This window comes from Podarcis raffonei, chromosome 11 (genome assembly GCF_027172205.1).
Source record: "Podarcis raffonei isolate rPodRaf1 chromosome 11, rPodRaf1.pri, whole genome shotgun sequence".
Classification (NCBI taxonomy): domain Eukaryota; kingdom Metazoa; phylum Chordata; class Lepidosauria; order Squamata; family Lacertidae; genus Podarcis; species Podarcis raffonei.
The window spans coordinates 8,141,419-8,167,371 of NC_070612.1; the positions used below are offsets into that span (position 1 = coordinate 8,141,419).

A 25,953-nucleotide genomic window follows, 5' to 3' on the forward strand; every position below is an offset into this window, starting at 1 on the left:
GCTAAGTTTTATTTCTCTATAGTGCATTCAAAGTTTTGGTGCTGACCTTTAAAGCCCTAAACGGCCTTGGCCCAGTATATCTGAAGGAGCATCTCCACCTCCATCGTCCAGCTCCGAGAGCCTTCTGACTGTTCCCTACCTGCAAGAAGTGAGGTTACAGAGAACGAGGCAAAGGGCCTTCTTGGTAGTGGCACCCTCCCTGTTGAATGTCCTCCCATCAGATGTTAAGGAAATAAACAACTAGAGGGGTACCTTGGGTTACAAACGCTTCAGGTTACAGACTCCACTAACCCAGAAATAGTACCTCAGGTTAAGAACTTTGCTTCAGGATGAGAACAGAAATCGTGCTCCGCAGCAGCAGCAACAGTGGGAGGCCCCATTAGCTAAAGTGGTACGTCAGGTTAAGAACAGTTTCAGGTTAAGAACGGACCTCCAGAACGAATTAAGTTCTTAACCCGAGGTACCACTGTATCTGACTTTTAGAAGACATCTGAAGGCAGTCCTGTTTAGGGAAGTTTTTAATGTTTGATGTTTTCTTCTGTTTAATATTCTGTTGGGAGCCACCCAGTGTGGCTTGGGAAGCACTGTCTAATGGGCAGGGTATAAGTTGGTTTTATTATTATTATTATTGTTATTATTTAATCACAACACGTGTTAAACAATCACACTCTCCATTCATCACCATTCTCATTTTGCATTTATCTGCACACTCTCTCTGCCCTGAGGCTTTGCAGCTATTTACTCTCGTTAATTCAATCTGTAGTCTTTACTGGTGATTGTACAATTTCCTCCTCAGATGTAGAAGGGAAACCATTTGTGAGTTAATACGTATCCCTAATAGAGGAGGAGGAATCAAAAGCTCCATCACTCTGGAGTATTAATGAGAAGATAAAGCCTCAATGTATATTATTTCTCCTATCTGCATAGATAAGGCAAACATACCTTTTAGTGATAAATCAGAATTAAACCTTGAATTGACTCAGATAATATAACAAAGCCAAAGCAAGACTTTAAAAAAAAATGCTTGGCAGCAGGTTTGGGGGGTTTTTTTTGGGGGGGGGAGGTATTTCTCATTTTCTCATTTTACATGTGTAAATCAATCTTAAAATAATCAATCTACATTTTCTTCACCTTCCCTCCCCTCTGCAGTTATTTCTTTTATATCTAGTTATTAACTTCCTATTATATTCCCTTTTAATTACTCTTACAACACTACTACTACAACCCTGCTAAATGTTTTAAGTTGTTTACACTTCATCTTCAGATAAATTTTCTCCACTCAGTCATAAAAAGTCTCCCTTCTTGATTTCTCCTACTTTCGGTAAGTTTTGCCATTTCTGCGTATTCCATCAATTTTATCTGTCAATCCTCTTTGGTTGGAACTGTTTCTTCTTTCCACCTTTTGGGCGTATATCACGAGAGCTGCTCTTGGCAGCAGTCTAAGTCTGCAGCCATCATTGAACTCAATGGGACTTGTTTCCCCTTTTGTTAAGCTATTAGGTTTTGTTTTGTTTTTACATCTGCATACTTCAGGGCTCCCCTCAGGGATGCCAAAACCTCATTTTCTCCCACTGTGGCCCCATTTTGTCTCCAGTCCTGTCAGCGCAGGGGCACTAAGTTCACTGTTAGAAGCTGCGGTTATTGTCAGTTCAATGTAAGCCTTCCATTCATTGGGCCTTCATGTTTGGTTCTTTGGCTGCCCATTGGATTCATAACCTCTGCCCCCACCTTGGGTGGCTTAGGACGTTTCTCCCAAAGCAGAACAGAGGGATCATTCACGATTCCTCCATTATGGCATCCAACTTTTGTGCAGAGTGTTTGTGGGGACGAGTTGTGAGCCCCAGAATATTTGCTGGAGGAAGCGTGAGTCACTTGTGCTTCCTCTGTTGCTTCATGAGGCGAATATCCGAAGCCACCTCTTGTCTCTCTAGCTTAGGAGAAGACTAGAGCGTGTGAAACATCATCTCACATGCCCAGGCTTGGGAAGTGAAGTAGGAGGCCTGGTAATTGGAGCAGCCTGCCAAAAACATAGAATGCCAGTTTGACGGAGCTGCGCTGGCGGACAGCTTGTTCCCAAGGTCAAGTTGCTTGTCACGGCGTATAAAGCCCTACAACGGGGAATTTGCATGGTTCACTTTTCTCAGCAAACCATCCCAGTACGATGGTCCCAGACATGTCTGCAGATCAGAAAGTAACTCCTGGTCGGATTGTGCACTTCTCCAGATTTTGCAGTGTAGACCTGATTCAAAAAACAACAACAACAAACCTCTGGTTACGTGAAACATATTCAATAAACACCCAAGACGTAACCGGATGTACGTTTGAAAAAATAATATATACTATTCATTGAATTGAATTGTAGATGTCAACAGAAGTAGTTCATAAAAGTCAACGAAAAAAGTAGAAGACCCAGTGGATCAGTTCATTCTCTAATCGGTTTATGCATATGGTCCATATATGTGAAAGTGTCTATTCCACCTGTCTGTTCATAGAGTCCAACAATCCACATGAAAGGTTGTTGCAGTTCCACAGAATCCTTTCGCAGAGTCTAAGACAAGGGTTTCCGGAATATTATCCTTTTTTCGCTGTCTTTGGCTTCTTCAGTAGTACAAACTCTAGGTAATGCAAATAAATACAATATCTTAATCTCACACATTTTTTACAACAAAAATAATATCATATATGATATCACAGGATGGTGGATGTTATAGAATAGTAGTAGCGGCTGTAAGCAGCAATTTTTACAGAGTAGAGTTATATGCACAAGCACAATATTGATTCGAGTAACAGGTGTTTTCAAATGTACAGCCAGTTACGTCTTGTGTGTTTATCGAATAGTGTAGACCTGGTGGACATCCAGTTAAAAATACATGTTTTAATTCATTCTTTATAGAAGAGTGCATTGAGAAGCATTGCACTGAAAGATAGGCAACCGGGGGAAAGGCGTAAAATAATGTGTATAATAATCCAGACATCTTAAATGCAAACTTTTCGGGTGTTCTCTTAAGAAATCCACACAAAAATCGGGTGGAGCAGACCAATAACTGAGTGTCGGTGAAAATGAAATGGGATGAGTCTGGGCTGATCTGTCTATCCCTACCTACGCAGCTTATGTCCTAGATACTTGGATGGACTGCCTGCTAAACCTGAACAAACTTTACGATCAGATAGGGATGCCATCTTAACAGTGCTTCACTTGTCTACTGCGCAAAATGCAATGACATGTGAGAGCAAGATGTTTGGCCACAGGAGTTACCAGAAGGAGGTGTACAAGGCCCCATCCAACCATCTTAGGACTCCACTCCAGATTTGTTTAGCCTTTTCTTCTCCTGAAATCCGACAAGGCAGCGGAGGTTTAGGATCAAATTTTTCCTTCTCCTAGTTGGGCTTTCTACCCATGTTCCCAAGCCCCATCTGCCCCTCACTTCCCTCTACAGCATGAGAAGAAACTGCCTTCTTGACTTTGGGACAGACTATCGGTCTCGTCTGTTCAATCTGCCGGAGGCTGTCTTTGCATGCAGGGGAAGTCCCTAACTCACTGAGGGTTTAAGACCCATTGGCTACGCTCACCTGGTTTGGCCAACCAGTCGAACCCATTCCTGGGCTGTGACTGTTATTGCATGCTGAGAGCTTCTAGGAGCCATAGGTGAGAGCTGAGTGCAGGGTGAGAACCAAAGGTGGACAAACTACCCCAGAATGAGCATGATGTGTTCCCCACAAGAGGTACTTAATTAACCGTAACAACAACAACGACAAGAAGTGTGCATGCACATGAAAGCTCATACCAATAACTAACTTAGTTGGTCTCTAAGGTGCTACTGGAAGGAAAATTTTTATTTTTTCATTTCATTTTATCTTTTTTTATTTTGTTTTGACAATGACAATATAGACTAGGTAAAGGTAAAGGACCCTTGGACAGTTAAGTCCAGTCAGAGGCGACTATGGAGTTGCGGCGCTCATCTCACTTTCAGGCCGAGGGAGCCAGCGTTTGTCAACAGACAGCTTTCTGGGTCATGTGGCCAGCAGGACTAAACCGCTTCTGGCACAACGGGACACCATGATGGAAACCAGAGTGCACGGAAACGCCATTTACCTTCCCGCCATAGCGGTACCTATTTATCTACTTGCACTGGCGTGCTTTCGAACTGCTAGGTTGGCAGGAGCTGGGACCGGGCAACAGGAGCTCACCCCATCACAGGGATTCGAACCGCCGACCTTCTGATCAGCAAGCCCTAGGCTGAGTGGTTTAGACCACAGCGCCACCCGCGGTCCCATAGACTACATTCTTACAATGACAGGGATCATCTGAACCCTGCTTTTGTGAGCTTGCTAGGATTGCTAGTTGTTAGGGCTTGAATGCTGGAGTGTGTTGCTGAACCACCATGGAAATGGCCCTCTTATTTTTAGGCGATTTAAAAATATTTCTATCAAGAGTTTCTCTCGAAAATCTTAAACAGGAGAGCTATGTATCGGATTTCCTTGGAAGTCAACCGAGAGGCCGAACAAAGTAGAAAGGGATGGCAAGACGTATTTAACCTCATTAGTTTGAGCGGGGCTGACTCTGCATAATCCATCAGCGTGGAGGCTCGGAGGAGGAACACGACTGTTTCCACATCTCATTTGCATAATGGATGAGATGTGAAACGAGAAGTGCCCTGAAGGGACGAAAGTTTATCATAGCGCAGAACAGTTCTCTTAGATCGTTGCCTTAAATTTCTGCTAACAAGATGACAAATTAATTGTTCCGAATTGCTGCATCAACCGAAATAATAATAATAATAATCTGAAAAATGGCAAAACAGGTCCGTCTGATTGCAGCAGAGGAAAGGAACAATTTGAAGCTTCCTTGCGCGGCAGGAAGAGGAGGAGGAGGCAGATTTGTGCGTTGTGTCTCTGAGCATTTTGCGTTCCAGCACACCGGCTTCTACGCTGCTCCTTTAAGAAGCTTGCCGCCGTTCTAATCTGATATTGGGCCTCAGCTTTATTAGTGAGGTGAGCGAATCGACTCTATCAGACGAGCCTCAGGACATCCAGGAATTGATCATCCTGCAGGAATAACCGCTTGGTGTTTATTAGCTCGGGAGTTCATCACTATCACTTCCCTTCATCCGATTCCTGAGAGGCTTCTCAAAGCTATCATTGTAGCATTAGCTCTTCTGGGTGTGCTAGCAGAGATAAAGATCAGGAGATCTAGGTAATGATGGCTCCAGCACAGACACACAGACACACACACAAACCCCTTCTCCTCCTCTTTCTCTCTCTGCAGAATTTAGAGCAGGGATAACGGATGTTTTCATCCGCAAAGGAGACAATATGAGCGTGTGAGCCACTACTAATTGTCATGTGATTAACATAATTTGCATACCATGCCGTTATTCTTTTCACCCGTCAAACAACTGTCAGTGGACCCATTTCCCTGTCTCTACATTATTCTTTTTTAAAAAAACAAAAACCCAACAATACCGTATTTTTCTGTGTATAAGACGCGCCTGCCCCATGTATAAGACAACCCCTATTTTTTCGAACCCAGAATTAAGAAATCAATAAGCATCAAACAGAACAACTCTGAGCTTTTTGCGGGGAGGTCGCCCAAAGTTAGGGTTGCCATATTTTAAGAGCCAGAGCGTTCACCATCCATGTATAAGATGACCCCAATTTTTTACTTAAAAAAATAGCAAAAATAAAATAAAATCCTCTTATACATGGAAAAATACAGTACAGTGGTACCTCAGGTTAAGTACTTAATTTGTTCCGGAGGTCTGTACTTAACCTGAAACTGTTCTTAACCTGAAGCACCACTTTAGCTAATGGGGCCTCCCACTGCTGCCACGCAATTTCTGTTCTCATCCTGAAGCAAAGTTCTTAACCTGAAGCACTATTTCTGGGTTAGCGGAGTCTGTAACCTGAAGCGTATGTAACCTGAGGTACCACAGTATATTTATTGGGGAATAAGGAAAGAGGTTTCAGAGAGGTCTCCGCTCCTACTAGCTCCTACGAGCATGTGTACTACTGAATAGAAACTGTTACTATACCTGCCTTAAGATCAAAAGGAATGTGCTCTCTGTATTTTCAAAATTTGGCTTTTTCTGAAAGTGGTAGTGCATGTCATACGGGGCAGAGTGAGCATTTCTTTAAGAAAGAGCAATTACTTTTCTTTGCTGCATTTATCATACTGTAATTCCATTCTCTCATTCGGGCTATGAAGCCAGGCATTGCTCTCAAAGATCCACTTAAGATCTTCCATTTTCTTATACCTTTCTTTTTTGTTTGAGAGAGAGAGAGAGAGAGAGAGAGAGAGAGAGAGATTTCTTGGATATCATATTTCTTCTGAATCTTTATTCAAGATACTAATAAAAATGCAAATAATCTGACCCAGCCAATGTTTCAGGGTGCAATATGTTGCAAATGCCTCACCTAACTAAATTAAAAAGCAAAAGACCACAAAGGAGTTTTGCATTGGAGGTGAGCTGTATGCATCAGTTTATAAAATTAGCAGATCTGTGGAGTTTGGAGGAAGAAAAACCCTGGAGGGCTTATCTCCTGCGAAAATCTTCTGCTCTGGAAAGCCTTATATGCCAGTCTATGACTTCTTTTACAGGCCACAATCCTATGCAGCTGGAAGTAATCCTAATTATATGGAGCTTGTTTCCCAAGTAAACATGCACGGGGTTGTACCGTTAGACTTCCGTGCCGAATGTTCAGTTCATTCTAGTACAGTGGTACTTTGGTTCTCAAACGCCTTGGTACTCAAACAACTTAGAACCCAAACACTGCAAACCCGTGTTTCACTGTGTTCCAGTTTGCGAACTGTCTCGGAAGCCAAACGTGCTCCGTTTTGAGTGTTACGCTTCTGATTTGAGTGCCACACTTCCATTTTGAGTTCCACACTTCTGTTTTGAATGTTACGCTGAGGTCTGGCTGTTTTTGCAATTTATTTTGCGTTTTTGTTTTTGCAGCTCTTTTTTTGTTTTGTTTTTGTGACTGCGTGGAACCCAGTTCAGCTACTGATGGATTGATTGATTGATTGTGTGACTGCAGTACATTGTTTTTTGCTTTCATTCTATGGATCAATGGTCTCATTAGATTGTAAAATTCATGTTAAATTGCTGTTTTAGGGGTTGTTTTTAGAAGTCTAGAACGGATTAATTCATTTTCCATTACCTTCTATGGGAAAGCGTGCCTTGGTTTTGGAACACTTTGGTTTTGGAATGGACTTCTGGAACGGATTCAGTTTGTGAACCAAGGTACCACTGTATTTTACATTGTCATTGCTGTGCCCCACTACCCTAGGTAGATTATGGGAAATAGGAAAACATTGGGACATTGGCAAAAGGCCCTTCGTTATTCATGAGACCTTGGGGTCATAGCCAATAGCCTGATGTAGATGTTGACCCAGTATGCAGCAGCTGTGAAAAAGGTGAATACCATTCCATTGATTGTTAGGAAAGGAACTGAAAATAAAACTGTTGGTAACATAATTTGTTGTTGTTTAGTTGTTTAGTCGTGTCTGACTCTTTGTGACCCCATGGACCAGAGCATGCCAAGCACTCCTGTCTTCCACTGCCTCCCGCAGTTTGGTCAAACTCATCTTGGTAGCTTCGAGGACACCGTCCAACCATCTCGTCCTCTGTCATCCTCTTCTCCTTGTGCCCTCCATCTTTCCCAACATCAGGGTCTTTTCCAGGGAGTCTTGTCTTCTCATGAGGTGGCCAAAGTATTGGAGCCTCAGCTTCACGATCTGTCCTTCCAGTGAGCACTCAGGGTTGATTTCCTTCAGAATGGATAGGTTTGATCTTCTTGCAGTCCATGGGACTCTCAAGAGTCTCCTCCAGCACCATAATCCAAAAGCATCAATTCTTCGGCGATCAGCCTTCTTGATGGTCCAGCTCTCACTTCCATACATCACTACTGGGAAGACCATAGCTTTAACTATACAGGCCTTTGTCGGCAAGGTGATGTCTCTGCTTTTGAAGATGCTGTCTAGGTTTGCCATTGCTTTTCTCCCAAGAAGCAGGCATCTCTTAATTTTGTGATAGTGTAACCACAGTTGGAGGACTTGTGTATAGTTCTGGTTGACTTGCCTGAAAAGGGATATTGAAGAGCTGGGAAAGGTTGAGTAAAAGGACAAGCAAAGTGATCAAGTGGGTGGAGCCACTGCCTCGTGAGGGAAGGTTTCAACTGAACATGGGGCAAACTGGCTGCCTTGAGAATCCTAATTTGTTGACGTGCTGCAGGTTCCTCACTCTTTCAGTAGGACATGGGAACTGGTGTGTGTGCCACAAAGACCTGTTGTTTGTTGTTATGTCATTTGTTATCCAAAGATCTCCTAGTGATTTATGGCACCATGTGTAAAACATAAATGTTAATACATAACACCATCAAAACAGAACAAACCATGGCCCCTCGAAGTTTTGTGGGTTTTGTGGAGGGAGACGAAGGAAGTGGGTTAGGTGGCATCTTGCAGGGGTTCCTAGAGGCAGTCCAAAGTGAAAGAGAGGAAGGGTGGGGTCTCTGGGTGAAGCAAGAGACCCTCAAATGACGGAAGATGGAGGAGCTTGGAGAACATGGGCAGGTGCACATAGGGGCATGAGAGCAAATCATTTATGGGACAAAAGACCACAGAGGGATTTGAAGGAAAGGACAAACAGCTTGGCCTGAACCAAGAAGCAGACAGGAAGCTGTAGTAGAGAGGGATGTTGCATTATCAGAGTGATGAGAGAGGTGAATCATTTTGGGAATACAGTACTGAATAGACATGAGGGAACCAAGTTGAGAAGTGGAAGACCAGAAAGGAGGAGATTGCAATAATATAAGGGAATGGTGGTCAGAGTCAAACCAAATACAGTGGTACCTCGGGTTAAGAACTTAATTCGTTCCGGAGGTCCATTCTTAACCTGAAACTGTTCTTAACCCAAAGCACCACTTTAGCTAATGAGACCTCCTGCTACCGCCACGCTGCCAGAGCACGATTTCTGTTCTCATCCTGAAGCAAAGTTCTTAACCCGAGGTACTATTTCTGGGTTAGCAGAGTCTGTAACCTGAAGCGTCTGTAACCTGAAGCGTCTGTAACCTGAGGTACTACTGTATTGAAATCACATATATATATATATATATATCACATATATATTCACACACAGAGAGAGAGAGAGAGAGTTTGATCCACATCCTACTGATGTCACAAAGCTGTTGTGGGTTTTAGTGCATTTTTTTCAGGTCGTACCCTACAGCAGTTCATCAGTTGGTGAATTACCATATTGGCCCAAATATAAGCCTCACCCACAAATAAGCCGCGCCTTTAAAATTAGGGGGGGGGAGAGAAAGAAAAGACAATACCCGAATATAAGCCGCTCCCTTAAAATTTCGCACTCACACCCGCAAATGGCAAATGTAGAAGAAAATCCTACAGGTACCATTCCCCTGCGCTCCCAGACTGCTTCTGGGGGCTGGGGAGCCTCACAGCTTTGCCTGCAGCCTTCTCCCCTTCCCCCCTTCTTTCTGGCGGCTTGGGGGAGGCCATGAATATAACCCACACTTTAACTTTTCACATTTGGAATTCGGGGGGGGGTGCAGCTATTATTCGGGCCCATATGGTAAGTTTCTCTTTTTGGACTTTCCCTCCATAGTCATCCACCAACCTTTCTTGTGCAGATTTCAAGCAGAACAATAAACGCTGTTGGATATTTTCCCAAACAGGAGTTAGTTTTATTTATTTTGGGGTTGGAGGGGGGGGGGCTGAGAAGTCAGACTTAGATGTGATAGATGTTCCTAAATCCAAAACCCTTGGCATTATTACCTTAACCACATATCCTAACGGAAGCATAAAAATGTGTAAATCACCCGAGTCGATAGGCTCTGTAATCCAACAGCTTCTAAGGGCCTTTAAAATTTCCCCTCTGTACACACACATGCACAAACAGTTGATTCAGAGCATTGATTGACTTTCCTGCCAGTTATACGTATCTCTCTGTGCAGTCACCAAATTCACAGATGGGGCAGAACCACACCTGTCCTACTTGACGCAGTCAGAGTGAAGCCCCCTGCTTAGTGTATGCATGCCTGGGGGGGGGGCGTGTCTCAGACACCAGTTGATCACAGAATTTTAGAGCTGGAGGTCATTTAGTGCAGCCCCACTTCCCAGTGTAGGAGCTACAACAAAGGATGCAGTTACAGAACCATCTCTGATAGATAGCTGACTGCCTCACCTCTGCTTAAACATGTCCAGCACTTGAGAGCCCATAATTCCTTCTAGACAAGAGTGGATACAAAAATTGAGTGAATACGCTGAAAAAATAAACCGAGAATTGAATTTGTATCAAAATGGGAGGCCTTCAGTGCATATCTTAAACAAAATTATACCATGTTAAAAACTGTAGCAGCTTTTGAGTGATCCCGGCAGTTTTTATTAATTGCTTATATCAACATTTATAAATTGTGAAAATATTAAAAATAGTATTTTGATATGGCAGCAAATTTATGTAAAAAGAATTAAGGAATAAATGGGAAGATGGGTATAAAAGATAGTGAGATTTTTTAACTTTTATCGAAACATGAAATCACAATTTTTGGTCATAATTTTTATCTTAATAACAGATTGTGTAAATTTCATTTTCTTTCCTTTTCCCTCCCCTCTTAAATTGTACCCCCTTTTCAGTATTGTTCCCCTTTTTTATGTAAGCAAGGAAATAAAAGAGAGAGAGAGAGAGAGAGAGAGCCCATCTTTGCACCACTTCCAAGCATCTCTTCCCATTAGGAAGTTTCTCCCAGGCACCTCTTGGGTGCTGGAGGTATGCGTGTGGGCAGGGACTTTTTTCAGGGTGCTTCCAAACAGGTAGTTTTATTGTGAAACCAGACAACCTCGTGCATGCACTTTTCTTTATTTTTTTGCAGCCTCCACATGCTGTTGACATCAAAATGACAGTCTGTATTCCCCCCCCCCCCACACACACACCCAGGTACTGTATTTTTCGCCCCATAAGACGCACCAGACCATAAGGCGCACCTAGTTTTGGGAGGAGGAAAACTAGAAAAAAAATATTCTGAATCCCAGAAGCCAGAACAGCAAGAGGGATCTCACTTCTGGGATAGTCTATGGCTGTTCTGGCTTCTGGGATAGCCGCACCAAGCCTCTTCAGGGCAGCGGGATGAAGGCTCCCCCTGCCCCTTCGGGGCTGCACGCAGCTAAGGCAGAAAGCCAAGAGAGGTGCTTCGTTGAAGGAGCGCTACACAGTTCTCCCTCTCTACGCAGCATCCCTTCAGCCAAGCGGGAGGAGGAACAGAAGCAGCCCCTTCTGTTCCTCCGGCTTCGCAGGACAGGCGTGTCGCTGTAAAGCAGGGCAGGCACGTCGCTAAGCGGTTCTCCCTCTCTGCGCAGCGAGGGAGAACTGCACAATGCCCCTTCAGCAAAGTGGGAGGAGGCCTCTTCTGTTCCTCCTCTGGCTTTGCAGGACAGGCCCATCGCTGCAAACCGGGGCAGGCGCATTGCTGAAGGGGCGTTGCGCAGTTCTCCCTCTCTGCGCAGCGCCCCTCCTTCACAGGAGAGGCACTGCGCAGAGAGGGAGAACTGCCCAGCGCCCCTTCAGCCAAGAAGAAGAAGAAGAGTTTGGATTTGATATCCCGCCTTTCACTCCCTTTAAGGAGTCTCAAAGTGGCTAACATTCTCCTTTCCCTTCCTCCCCCACAACAAACACTCTGTGAGGTGAGTGGGGCTGAGAGACTTCAAAGAAGTGTGACTGGCCCAAGGTCACCCAGCAACTGCATGGGGAGGAGTGGGGAATTGAACCCAGTTCACCAGATTACGAGACTACCGCTCTTAACCACTACACCACGCTGTGGAGAAGCCCCTTCTGTTCCTCCTCTGGCTTCGCAGGACAGGCCCGTCGCTGTGAGATGGGAGAGCTGCACAGCACCCCTTCAGCGAAGCGGGAGGGGGAACAGAAAGGCCCCCTTCCTCCTCCCACTTCGCTGAAGGGGTGCGGGGTTGTGCAGCTCTCCATGCAGTGCCATTCGCCCCATAAGACGCACTCAACATTTCCCCTTACTTTTTAGGAGGAAAAAAGTGTGTCTTATGGAGCAAAAAATACGGTAACCTGAATTCACCCTTTCTGTTGCCCACAACCCATTTGCAAATGGAAGTACCCACAACTGCCAAGCCGAGCCTCCTCTGGTTTCCAGCTGGCCTTTCTCCAACTGACAATTTGGACTTTTGACGCTCTCTCTTGGGGTTCCCTCACCCAGCCGGACTCTCCCTCTGTGCAGGCAAAGACAGGCATGCGCAAATCTACAGTGTGTTGCGGGCAGCAGTTTTCACTCGCGATCTCCGCTTACCAGAGTGTCTGTTCTCTGGGCAGAAAACTACTACCACTGCACTTTACATGCCATGTCTGTCTTCGCCCTGAGTTCACTTGTTCAGAACTTGTCGACAGCCTGCCTTTTGGCCCGGATATTACTTTCAGTTAACTTGGCCACCTCTTGCACAAGGTTTCCCTGCAACGGGGGTGGGCTGAAGTCAGTCTTCAAAGGCCTACTTTCTTTTTCTTTCTTTCCTTTTCGCCAGACCCCCTGTGGTCCATCAATGTGTTTTAAATTTGCAATGAAAAGAGTGCATATTCAGGGTCTCCGAACAGGTATGGAATAGCTAGTCTTTATGATGTGAGCCTGAGCTTTTTGCCCTACTTTTATTTATTTTTCTATTTTCTTGCAATTATACCCCACCTTACTTCCATCAAGGAAGCAGACATGTGTTCCCCATCCAAGCAATGACCAGACCTGCTTAGCGTCAGCAAAGTGTTGGGCTGATGTTTCCTCATGATCTTGCAAGAGTCCACCTCAGTAGAGAATCACAAGTGGTTCAATTGGACACCTGCATTACAGTTATTGACAAGTTCTTGAGTATCTTTTGGGTTTTTTGTGGAAAACGGCCATAGAAAACTGTTTGCCAGTCTGGCCCAATATAGTCTACTCTGACTGCTAGTAGATTTTCAGACTCTTTCCCATCAACAGCTATTAGCTGGAAATGTCCAGGATTGAACCTGCAACCTTCTGCACCCAAAGCACTGAGCCATGAACCCTTTAACTTCAGGCTAGCCTCTAGTGGCTAGGGAGAATGTTAAGTGCCCAGAGAAAAGGAGACATGCTGCCAAAATAAGAAGACCATACATTAAATAGTCCTAAGGCAAAATGGGACATTCTCAGAGTATTGCGAAAGTTTTGATGATCTCCTTCTACCGGTCCACAATAGAAAGTGTCATTTCATGCTGCATCACGGTGTGGTACACTGGTTTGACATCAACTGATAGGAAGTGCCTACAGAGGGTGGTGAATACAGCACAAGATATTATGGGCTGTCCTGTGAATCCGCTGGATGAAATAGTGGAAGAACGTTGCCTCAGGAGAGTGAGGAAAGTTCTCAGGGATGATTCGCACCCTGGCCAGCACTTTCTTGATTTCCTGCCCTTGAGCAGAAGGTATAGAAGCATGATTATTTGCACAAACAGGGTAAAGAACAGCTTCTATCTGTGGGCTGTTAGGCTGCTGAATGAAAAGATAAGAACAGGGCAACTGACTTTCGGGTTTGGTGGGTATGCGTCAGTAAACGAGGGGAATTAAGACTAAGAGAGCTGAGTGGGGGGTGCTCGTGTAATCTCACTGTATACAAGTTGTACAAGTGACAATAAAGTATTTCAATTTCAATTCATACCCTCCAACAATTCTCCGATGAAAATAGGGACATCCAGTGCTCTTTTTCTAGAAAAAGAGGTGCCTGAACTCACCATGAACACCTCCCTCGTTCTCTTAGAATGGCAACGGTGCCCACCTGAGAGGTGAAAAAAGGCCCCTGGAACACCCTGTTCCATATCCTCCAACATTTCTCTGATGAAAATAGGGACGTCCTAAGGCAAAATGGGACATTCCAGGATCGAATCAGATAGCTTCTGTAAATCCGGGACTGTCTCTGGAAAACAGGGGCACTTGGAGGGTCTGGCATGCCAGTTTAGAAATTATTATAGTCTAAATAGAAATACAATACATCTTGCCATGGGGAGGGGGGGACAAGATCCGTGTGCCTGCTCAGTCTGCTCTCCAGGTGCTGCCAAATGTTGATGGGCATCTTAAAGGCTTCTCCAGCTCTTCCTTCAGATTGCTGTTTTATCTTTGAACCAAACTTGGACTCTTCCAAGAGAGGACCATCCTCTGTAAAATAGGACACATGGTATCCCTCAACGCCCCCGGGATGGCATGCTCATGTTTGCAAAGCTTTGTTTCTTTATTTCCATCTATTTAGTGCTTTTATAAGTTCTTAAACGTGCTGCCATCTGGACCGAGCATTCGAGAAGGCGTGGGTTTGCATTTCCAAACAGGGCTGTGGTGAATTAGAAACAAGAGTGAACTCTCAAGATGCAAAGCCAGTGGTCCTGTGGAGAACTAATGTCGAGCTGAAGGGTGGGCAATACGTTCTTTTGAAGTCATCTGTCAGATTGGTAACGGCTCCCCAGGAGAACGCTGTTCCTCAATGATTTGTGTGACCTTGCGAGGTCCAGCTAGGTGGCAACCAAGCGTGTACGCACGCCCACGAGCATCTTTGGAGGAAACCAAATAAAAATATTGAAAGTATTGACTCCCCCTGAAGGGAGTAGGCAGCACTTTGGTCTTTGACCTTTGAAGCAGCCTAGGGTAGTCAATAAAATCCGGCTGTTAGATGCTTGGGCCTGCCACTGATTTTGAGCTGGGAGTAGTTTAACCTTGAACCAAGAGCCAAGTAACCACGGCAACAGGAAGTAGGCCCCTACATCCAAGGAGAAGGGATCCATAAATCACGGGGTCCCTAATGCAAACACTGTGTGCAGGTAGAGATTTTGAGAGGATAAGTGGTTTGTGAGGGATTACCTTTGAAAAATGGATGACTGCCTCTTGATAGGGTGAAGCACAGTTTCACAGAGATGTGGGTTGGGGCGGGGGGAACTGGGGCTTGGGCTTTTTTTTTTTTTAGCAATGGAGGTCAAGAGGTTACAGCTGCTAGTTTTCATAGAGCTTTTTATACAGGATCTTCAGCTTAATTATCAACAGATGTTAAATCCAGGAGATGGTTAGCATTGTATTCTAAATATACAAGCGCTCTCTCTCTCGCTCTCTCTCTCTCTCTCTCTCTCTCTCTCTCACACACACACACACACACACACACACTAAAATTGTTTCCATCTTCAAAATATTGGCATGACTGCTAATTTGCTGCACATTTCTACTGTGTCTGACACCATCTCATGTGGTTTGTGCATTCTGCTTTGTTATCTGAAATATGTGCAGGGGAGCTGCTCATCTCGAATCACCTCAGGCTTTCACAGTGCAAAACCATGCTTCACCGTGTTAGAATCTGTACATTTGCAATAAGGAAATCCCAGGTTTTCCTTCCAACACAGGTAGCAGTGTGGGATATTACAGATGGATTAATCTGTCAATTTTGGTTTATCTCAGTTTCCCGCATATCTGCAGCAATATGCAAAACAAACAAAAAACTCCTTTTTTAGAATTCCTCATGAAAACCCCATCATAGTTTGAGTACGAATTTCCCCCTCATAAACGTATTTTTGTACACAGCTTCAGCTGATCTACACATTTTTGCAACCCATTTTGTCTAGTACGATGCATTTTTGTATGTAACTTTTGTTAATGCAATACATTTTTGTGCACAGTGCTTGGGTGGAGAACCTTGTCGTAAAATTCAGAGAAGTGTGAACCTTGAAGGATAGCTATGCTTCAGTTTGTGTTTTGGTTCAAGAAGTGTGAATTAGGTAGCTTCTTATTAAATGCAAAAAACCCCACCACAATCCACCCCTCAAATTTCTTCCCCATCATTAGTGGTAATAATAAAAAAGCTTTTCATATTCAGGATCCACATTGCACTCCAGCCATCAACATGGAACCTGCTTTTGAATTCTTAAAGCTTTTGCCCTTCATCATTCTACTTTTCATTGCCCCAAGTCCAGGAATGTGAAAGTTTCAGGGTGTTGTAGTTCAATCAAGGTGTGTGCCAATGGAGGCTCCGTTCAAATCCCTATTCAGCCACAAAGTACACTGGGTGACTCTGGGCCAGTCATATTCTCTCAATATGCCTTGTTTCGCAGGATTGTCCTAAGGATAGAATAGGGCAATCTCAAGGCGAGACACAAATAGGATAGCTGATGAAGATTTGAGTGTGTTGTACTCAACCAATCCATCACCTGCATGGCCCTGATGTAGCGAGAAAGCATGCATTGGGCTAGCAAAGTCTGGAGGGTTGTGCTGTAGGGTAACTGGTTGGACCATAATGATATTCCTGTCCGTTCTCGTCCGTGTGATTGTGTGATAGATACCAGCATGTACAGATACACATGGAGAAACCACCCTAAATAGCGATGTGATTATCCTCTTTCCTCATATTGTTTTAAAAATAGGCTTGCAAGGCAATAATGTGTTGGCCAGGAATCAATGTTTATGTTATGTCCTGAAGCAAAATGACTGAAACCCAATAATAATAATAATAAATCATAATCCTCAAAACTGTATTATTAGAAGCACATTTACAAGCAGGGAATACTGGGGTACAGGATTTCCTGCGAAACACAGCAGGGCATTTATTGTATATTTCTGATAAGACCAAGGTTGTGTTTTTCTTCTTCTCCTGCATAATAATTGATTAGCGTTACTTATGTTTTTGCTCTCCAGGAATTGCTGGTTCACATCTAAAAGCAGACCAGACTTCGCTTCATAATAAAAACGAGGGTTCTGCTTCTTCTGTGATGACCCGTCGAAAACCAGCATCTCTTGATAGTGTTGTGATGTCCTCAACCCCAGGATTATCTCTTTTACCGTCGTCAACGGCAGCCGCCTCAGAAGCAGGTAATTATGTTCAAATGAGCTCAGGTGTTTCATTTATTCCTGTTTTATTACATTTATAGCGTTTGTAAACATCTGGAGGACTCCATGTCGACAATATGCAAACAGGACATGGTTCTCTCTCCCCAATTGGGATTCCCAGAAAGTTGCCTTCAGAGGCACACTGGAATTAGAGCACAGCCGTCACAACTAGTCGTATTCATAATAATAATAATAATAATAATAATAATAATAATAATAATAATAATAATTTCCCCAGCCACTCTGGGCAGCTTCCAACAGAATATCAAAATACAATAGTCTATTAAAGATTAAAAGCTTCCCTAAACAGGGCTGCCTTCAGATGTCTTCTAAAAGTCTGGTAGTTGTTGTTCTCTTTGACATCTGGTGGGAGGGCATTCCACAGGGCGGGTGCCACTACCGAGAAGGCCCTCTGCCTGGTTCCCTGTAACTTGGCTTCTCGCAGTGAGGGAATCGCCAGAAGGCCCTCGGTGCTGGACCTCAGTGTTTGGGCAGAACAATGGGGGTGGAGACGCTTCTTCAGGTATACAGGACCGAGGCCGTTTAAGGCTTTAAATGTCAGCACCAATACTTTGAATTGTGCTCAGAAGAGTACTGGGGGCCAATGTAGATCTTTCAAGACCAGTGTTATGTGGTCTTGGCAGCCATCCCCAGTCACCAGTCTAGCTGCCGCATTCTGGATTAGTTGTAGTTTCCGGGTCACCTTCAAAGGTAGCCCCACATAGAGCACATTACAGTAGTCCAAGCGGGAGATAACTAGAGCATGCACCACTCTGGCGAGACAGTCCGCAGGCAGGTAGGGTCTCAGCCTGCGTACCAGATGGAGCTGGTAAACAGCTGCCCCCAAAACAGTACTTCTGTCTTGTCAGGATTCAACCAACGGTTTCAAGTTACAAGGAAGGAGATTGTGACTCAACATCAGGAATAACTTTCTGACAGTAAGAGCTGTTCGACAATGGAGCAGACTCCCTCTGGAGGTTGTGGGCTCTCCTGCTTGGAGGTTTTTAAGCAGAGGTTGGGTGGCCATCTCTCATGGATGCTATAGCTGAGATGCCTGCATTGCAAGAGAGTCCCTTCCAACTCTATGATTCTGCTCCCAGGTATGCGTGTATAGAATTATAGCCTGAAGAGCTAATACATGGCCAGTGAATCTTCCATAGATCCAAGAAGCGGAAAGTTTGCTCATATGTTTCATTCGGATTCAGATAATTGGTGCACTTCGCAGTGTAGCTGGCGTCCAATTAGACAGTTGGTCTGTCTGTCTGTCACCCAGATGTTGATCATTCATTGAGAACTGCAGCTGCGTTAATGAGACAGGAGATGGTGTTGAGGATATCCTGTAACTGATTGAGAATGCTTTGGGAGGAAATAAAAAATACTCCGTGATTCAAACCAAATGGACAGCTTGAGGCCACCTATTGAACAGAGAGTCTTCTTCTGCAACCTTTCATGCAGACGCATTTAACACACACACACACACACACACACACACACACATTGCTGCAGCCTGCAGTCCATCAGACAAACATTCACGTATCTGCACAACCACTTCAGGACTTGCACAGCTCTGCTGAACCTGTACCTTCCCATAGCGCACGTTACTTTGTCCTTAGAACAAAGTGAGATTGTGTTTCATTAAACGACAAAGTACAGTGGTACCTCGGGTTACATATGCTTCAGGTTACACACTCCACTAAGCCAGAAATAGTGCTTCAGGCTAACAACTTTGCTTCAGGATAAGAACAGAAATCGGGCTCCGGTGGCACGGCAGCAGCAGGAGGCCCCATTAGCTAAAGTGGTGCTTTACGTTAAGAGCACTTTCAGGTTAAGAATGGGCCTCTGGAACGAATTAAGTACTTAAGCCGAGGTACCACTGTATGCATTATTGGGAGTGCTTTTTTTCTTTTCAAAAATGCTTAGGGGTACTCTCATTTTGACTCAAGAAAATCACCATTCTATAGTTCAAATTGGGAAAAATAAACATAGTAAATGGACAAAAGTACAAAGATTCACAAAATGTTTAGGGGTACGCTTACCCCTGTGTCTGTCAGGAGCTCAGCCTACACTCAAGTAGGACCCTGGTAGAGACACATATCCGACTGGCATGTTCTCTCCCTCCTGGTCAATCGTTTGGGAACTTCAAAAGCTTTCTTCTGCCCAAACATCACAGCGGGCGATGCCAACAGACACCGGCACACTTAGGGATCTGCAAAGTTTGCGCAACTTTCGTAACAGACTTCAACAACTCAGCATTTAGGCTAATCTACTTTATTTACATATAAACAGACACGGAGCACTGCAACATGGCTCCCTCTCTCTCTAGCATCAGACAGCAAAGAGAAAAGAACAAAAGACAATAGTCCCACTTCACAGAACACAGTAACACAAACATCCTGTCTCTGTCACTTCCCACTCTGTGGAGTCAAAACATACACCGTCATGTGATAGACAACAATCCCATGACTGCAATCATGGAGCAGGAATTCTAACAGTGCCCCCCCCCCCGAAAGAAGGACTGAATTATTGTCATTGTCATTTTATTATTTTATTTGTTTGTTTGTATGTATGCCCTTCATCTATAGATCTAAGGGCAGTTCACAACATTAAAATACAATATAAAAACACAAAATATGTGATAAAAACAAGAACAAACAACACAAAGCAACAAAGCTCTCTTCCACCCGACTCCCACAAATACATAATTATTTCACTGTTAATATACTTCTTCTTAATTGTATTTCACCATTAATATACTTCTTCTTAATTGTATTTCATTTCAACAATTACTTTTATAAAATACATTTTTTGTCATGTGCAAATGGCTTTAGATACCTATTAGGTCCATAAATTACCATCTAGCATATATTCAACACAAAAAACAGCAACAATTTGTTGTTGACAAAGGACAGTTGGACATATAAAGGGCCCCATTACCTTCAGTAGCTTAGGGCCTCATCAAACCTAAATCCAGCCATGAGCTGGCCGCTGAATTATTCACCAGCTGAAGTATCCAAACCATCTTCAGAGGCATCCCTGCTTATAACGCATTGTATAATCTAACCTAGAGGTTACCAGAGCATAGACAACAGTAGTTAGGCTATCCCCGTCCAAATAGGGGCATAGCCGGGCCACCAGACAAAGCCACCTGAGCCTCAAATGACAGCAAAGGAAAAGAAACGTCTATGCAATAGCTTAATTCAGTGAATGATGTGATGTCTAATTTGGCCCCACCTCTTCGGGTAAATTAAGAATGAACGGTGATAAGGTAAAGGAATTGAGATGGAATAGCTTCTTGAATGTAAGAACCTGAGATGCCCTGAGAATGAATCTTTGAATGTTTATTTAATTTAGAATATAGGTGTGTAGATATGAAAACCAGTCTTTGAAAGACTAAACGCCCACGTTCTTATATATTTATATGAGAGCAAATGTCTGGTTGTTTTTCTTTTAGGATTTGCTCCTGCTTTCTTGTATTGTGACAAGATGTTGGGCTTGTTTGCACAAGGCCTTTGCCGAGGCCAAATAGCATGGTAGCACATTATCCAATTATGTTTAAAAAAACTCAGTACAACAGTGTTGGGGTTGCTTGTTGCTGTTTTTAAAATGAAACCTTCCAAATGACAGAAGTGTGGGGGGGTGTTTATATTTCTTCCACTACATAGTTCATAGTTTTCTATTGTGAAGACTCCAACAGCAGCTGTATTTTTAACATGGTCAGCATGGTTGCAACCCATTAATATAATAGTCATTCTGGAAATGAGCCTTCATAGAAAATCTGTCTGCCTTCTGAAGACTTCCAGGAGTGCTTGAATAGTAAAATGTAACTGGAGGTTGTGGGAACTTCTAAACTGAAGTTAATTTAGAGCAGCGGTTCTCAACCTGTGGGTCCCCAGATGTTGTTGGACTACAACTCCCATCATCCCTGAGCTCTGGCCTTGCTAGCTAGGGGTGATGGGAGTTGTAGTTCAACAACATCTGGGGACCAATAGGTTGAGAATGGCTGATTTAGAGGGAATCTAATATAGAGAGAATTGTTTTTCACAGAATCAGAGAACTGTAAAGTCAGAAGGGACCCTAAAGTAAATCTAGTCCAGGGTTTCCCAAACTTGGGTCTCCAGCTACTTTTGGACTACAATTTCCATCATCCCTGACCACTGCTCCTGCTAGCTAGGGATGATGGGAGTTGTAGTCCAAGTTTTGGAAACTCCGATCTAGTCCAATACCCTGCAATGTGTGAATCACAGCTAAAGAATCTATGGCCATCTAACCACTGTTTAAAAACCTCCAGCACCTTATGAGGTAGTGTGTTCCACTGTTAAACAGCTCTTGCCATCTGAAAGTTCTTCCTAATGTTTAGGTGAAATCTTCCTTCCCTGTAATTTGAATCTATTGGTTCAAGTCCTACCACTCCACTCCACCCCACCCCACCCAGAGCAGAGCAGTACTATTATAGTTGAGATGTATTGACCTTGTCATTGGATGATAGTATCAGATATGCTAAGGATTTCAGCCCTTGTGCTGTCTGGCAGAGAGCATTGAATCAGGGCCACATACAATAAATGTTATCTCTATCTATCGATCATCTATCTATCTATCTCCAGAGGGTGGAAAGAAGGGAAACTCCAAAATCACAACTACAGTGGATGCTCGGGTTGCGAACGTGATCTGTGCAGGAGGCACGTTCGCAAACCACAGCGTTCGCAAACCTCAGCAGCATGTCTGTGCATGCGCAGGTTGCGATTCGGCGCTTCTGCGCATGCGCAAAGCGTGATTTAGCACTTTTGTGCATGCGCGACTGCCGAAACCTGGAAGTAACCCATTCCAGTACTTCCGGGTCTCGGCGCGTCCGTAACCCAAAAGAAACACAACCTGAAGCATCTGTAACCCAAGGTATGACTGTGTTGAAAACTTTTTTTCTCCCATGAAGGGAAGGAAGCAAGAAGCCATTAGTGCCGCAACAATTCATACCTTGAAAGAACATTGGGCCCAATGATACATTAGGAAATGAAAACTGTGTTTCCTTGCTGGAATGTTACTAATTTTAATTCATTAATTCAGGCAGTTTACTAAGGTAATATTAATGGCAAGCTTACAGGCACATTATATAAATTGCTGTTCTTCCGTGACAGTCTTTACAATAAATAATTCTGAAATATTTTCTGTTATTCTGTTCTGTATGCTGCTTCCCATCTTTGGGCCATTTTTCATAATCCACAGCCCCGGCGAATCTTTACGCCAGCCGGCATTAATCATGCCGCAACCCTTATTTTGCACATGCCCCGCGCGGCAATTCCGATTGATTCCAATCTTAATCACCATCGTTTTCTCTCCCCTGCAGCCAGCTCACCGCTCAAGAAACGGTTCAAGCGCTGTGAGATCGAAGCGATCCAATGCGAGGTGCGCAAGATGTGCAACTACAACAAGATCCTCTCCACCAAGAAGAACCTGGATCACGTCAACAAAATCCTGAAAGCCAAGCGGCTGCAGAGACAATCAAAGACGGGCAACAACTTTGTCAAGAAGAGGCGAGGGCGGCCACGCAAGCAGCCCCTCTCCTTTGACGAAGACTTCAGAGACCAAATGCCAGTTTTGGAGAAATGCGTCGACCTGCCTTGCAAACGAGGCCAGAGGTTCGCGCTGAACCCTTTGTTACTGGAACAAACAGCCAACAGCCATGATACCATCGCAGCCACCATTGAGGCTGTAATACACATGGCCCGGGAGACGTCTCAGCCGCCCCCTCCGCCGCCGCCACCGCCACCTCCTCCTTCCCGGACGCCGAAAGCCGGGAAGAGAAAAAGCAAAGCGCAGCAGCATGCAGAGGCAGAGGATGAAGTGAAGGTGAAAAGGCACCGGAAAACAAGAGGGTGTGAAAGCGAAGCCCTCCCCTAGTAACCGACATGGCCAATCGAAAGACAGTGCTGGGTGGTTTAGCGCCCTGGGACCAAAGGACCAGGGTGCTGAGATGGGCAGGTCTGTTTGGCATCTTCGCAGCATCAGACTTGCTCTGTATTTCAGGAGCGCAGCAGCCATTAAAAAATTCAGATAGGAATGACCAATAATAATAATAATAATAATATAATTACAATAATGGCAAAACTTTGGCATTAGCCCTTAGGTTAATAGTGGGGGATGGGGTGTGCTGGGGGAGATGTTCAAACCTAGCGAGTCCACCGGTTTTTGCAGAGTTTCTGTTAACAAAAACCAGCTTTGTCGTTCTCGTGTCTCAGAAGGGAAAGAGGGAAGCATCCTGCTTAAAATCACATGGCGGGACTGGCAGTATCCCTGCTGCTAGGATGGTCAGCAAGCTCTTAGTAGGAGCTGCTGTCCCCTTTTTGCAGATGCATCACAGGGAGAAATTCACCACCACCAGCAGCAGCCTTTGCAGTCACTGCTGCTGCACGAAGGGGCGTGGGGGGATTGCACCCATCAGATTTCTTTATGCCACCTTTTAAGGCACAAGGGCATCCCTCCATCAAGGAACAAAGCTGGCAGCCCTCCGAGTGGAAATTACGTTCACTTTTCAACAAAAAAAGTGTAAATTCCTCAACTGTGCTCTTGGTTTTAAACTGCTTTGAAAGTATTTGTATTTTGTTTTATAGAGGTTTTGGGGTGTGGTTTTCTTCCTTTCTTTCTAGAAACTCTTGCCAGGCTCCAGGCAACTGAATCGCTAACTCTTAAATCTTATCCTTTCCCTTCTCCCTCCCCGCACAAAATAATTTGCAAGTGGCAAGTAATATAGGCGAGAGAAGTGGAGCCCCTACCCTGCGGAACAAGATGAATCTCCAGACGCCATCCAAAATTGTCACCGAATAGCAGAGCGCATCTCATAAAGGGGAGGAAAAAAGCCAATTTGTCACTAACATGGCCTTCGAACTTGGCCTCTTTGGTGGTTTTCACTGGTGGTGGAAGTGAGGGGACACCAATAAGCTACTTTAGTTTGACAGTAGAGCAAGGCTTGGGATATGTTAGCAAAGAACAGAAGGAATGAAGGGGCAATGTTACTCTAAAGAGGCAAGGGCTCTAGGATAGATACGAGCCTGTGAAAAATTTGCTGCCCAAGGGGAACTTGGAGCAAACATTTTTGCAAGATCTCATCCGAGCAGTGTAGCATGATGCCTTGATTTGTTTTTCCATAATGAAAACAACAAAAGTCTTTTTTAAATTATTAATAATAATAATAATAATTCACATAGAATGAAACCGGAGAAAGAAATATGTCACTAAAATTTAAAAAATAAAAAGGAATAAGTGTTCTTATCTAAAATTATAATAATCTTATTGTTCAAAGGGTGTCACCACTGCTGTTGAGTTAATGCCACTTTGAACACTTCCCTCAACCCCCGTTGTGGTTGCCTTAATAAACTGAAAAGTATTTTTTTTTCCTTTTGTACATAATGTAATTATAAAAAGAAAAAAGAAAGGAGGAAAATCAGTTTGCATGGACACAAACTGTGTGTGACAAATTGTCTCTTTAAATCGTCCATTTCATTTGTCCGGTTAAAATTCAAAGTGTAATTTTATCCACTTTTTAAGCTTAGATATACATATCTATATCTCAAGCAAGTTTCCATACCAAATCAAGTAACTCTTATTTGTTTTGTTTTGTTTTTTGCTTTAAGCAAAGCTGTTCGGACTAAACACAAATGTCGAAAATGCTATTTCATTGCAGTAATAGTACTTTCTTTTTAAAAGAAAAAAAAAAGAAACGAAAGCTGTTGAAATATTTAAAACCAGTACCTGACAAATTCCTTTCCTCTCCTCCATTACTTTCTCATGCGGTAGACAGACCTTAGTCGAGGTGTAATTTCTGCTCTCAGAAGTTCATACTGGAGAAACATGGAGAACTTGACCTAAGCCAATTTTTGAGTCTGGTAACTGATACCTAGGAGGCAAAATTATAACCAGCAGAACACTTACATTAAAAACAAACAAAATCCTTACCCCTTTCCCTGGCCCTAAAACCTATTTGAATCTTTCCCATGACTTAATTGCAAATTGCCATCAAGACAGCTTCCCATGAAGTGCATCAGCCTCTACGAAATCTGGATCTCCCCTTAACTGTGAAAAAATGTACACATGTACATGTGATGGAGCCTGCTACAAACATCGAAAAGAATGAGGCCTTCACCTGCACGGGACCCTCCTCTGTGCTCATTTTGAATAGTATTGGGGTACCGGAAACATACAGGATTAAGCCATTGAGCAACACGCCACACATATTCAGTAAGAATGAATGTGGGGTGTTCAGGAGTCAGGCCTGCCAGGTTGCACCAATAGGCTTCCTCCCATTTGTAAACTTAACATTTTCCAAGTATCAAAGCCACCCTAGAGGGGTCTGTCCCCAAGTTGCTCCAGTAATTTACAGCTGTTTCTCCTTCCGCCACTTCCAATCTGGCCTTGTACCCATCTGCTTCTAGCTGTCCACACTCATTGTCTTTAACGTTAAATAAGTTGGAGTTCTTGTTATTAAATATACCAAGAAAAAAGCACACCAAGAACTCGGGCCAATATAAGTTTCAATAGTGGAAATGGTCCCTACTGGCAAATCAATAGTCAATTGTAACATAAACTAATCCATTCAAAAGTATGTATTCTGACAAGGATTACAAACTCAAATAGAGATTGCAAACTCCAACAGAGATTACAAACTCAAACTCAAAAGGATATGTATATCACAATAATTCGTTACAGTATTAGAGATAAGAGTTTATGAGTAGAGATAATTTCATGTTAGTCCATAGTCAGATTTGACGTGAAGATCTTAGTTTCAATCCTGGTTTGTAATCCTTGTCAAAATCCATACTTTTGAATGGATTAGTTTATGTTACAATTGACTATTGATTTGCGAGTAGGGACCACTCCCACAATTGAAACTTATATTGGCCAGAGTTCTTGGTGCATCCTCATTGTCATGGCAGCTTCTCCCTCATTTGGACTGGCTTGACCATCCCTTCTCCACCATGATCTATAAAACTCTTCGGCAAAGACCATGCAAGAATGCCTGGGTGACGGTGGGCATTTTGCCAAATCCCACAGGTGTTTTCTTTCTTTCTTTCTTCC

At 43.7% G+C, this 25,953-nt stretch overlaps 1 protein-coding gene across 2 annotated transcripts in view; it reads left to right on the forward strand.

Moving 5' to 3' along the window:
* The window catches only part of SETBP1 (SET binding protein 1), a 261,669-nt gene extending 238,196 nt beyond the window's left edge, over positions 1–23,473 (forward strand). For both annotated transcript variants that reach the window (XM_053408673.1, XM_053408674.1), the window contains exons 4-5: positions 16,699–16,872; positions 22,229–23,473. In XM_053408673.1, coding sequence (XP_053264648.1) covers positions 16,699–16,872; positions 22,229–22,782 — 728 coding nt within the window. In that variant the 3' untranslated portion in view covers positions 22,783–23,473. The remainder of the gene's footprint in view (positions 1–16,698; positions 16,873–22,228) is intronic.
* Positions 23,474–25,953: the final 2,480 nt, after the last annotated feature.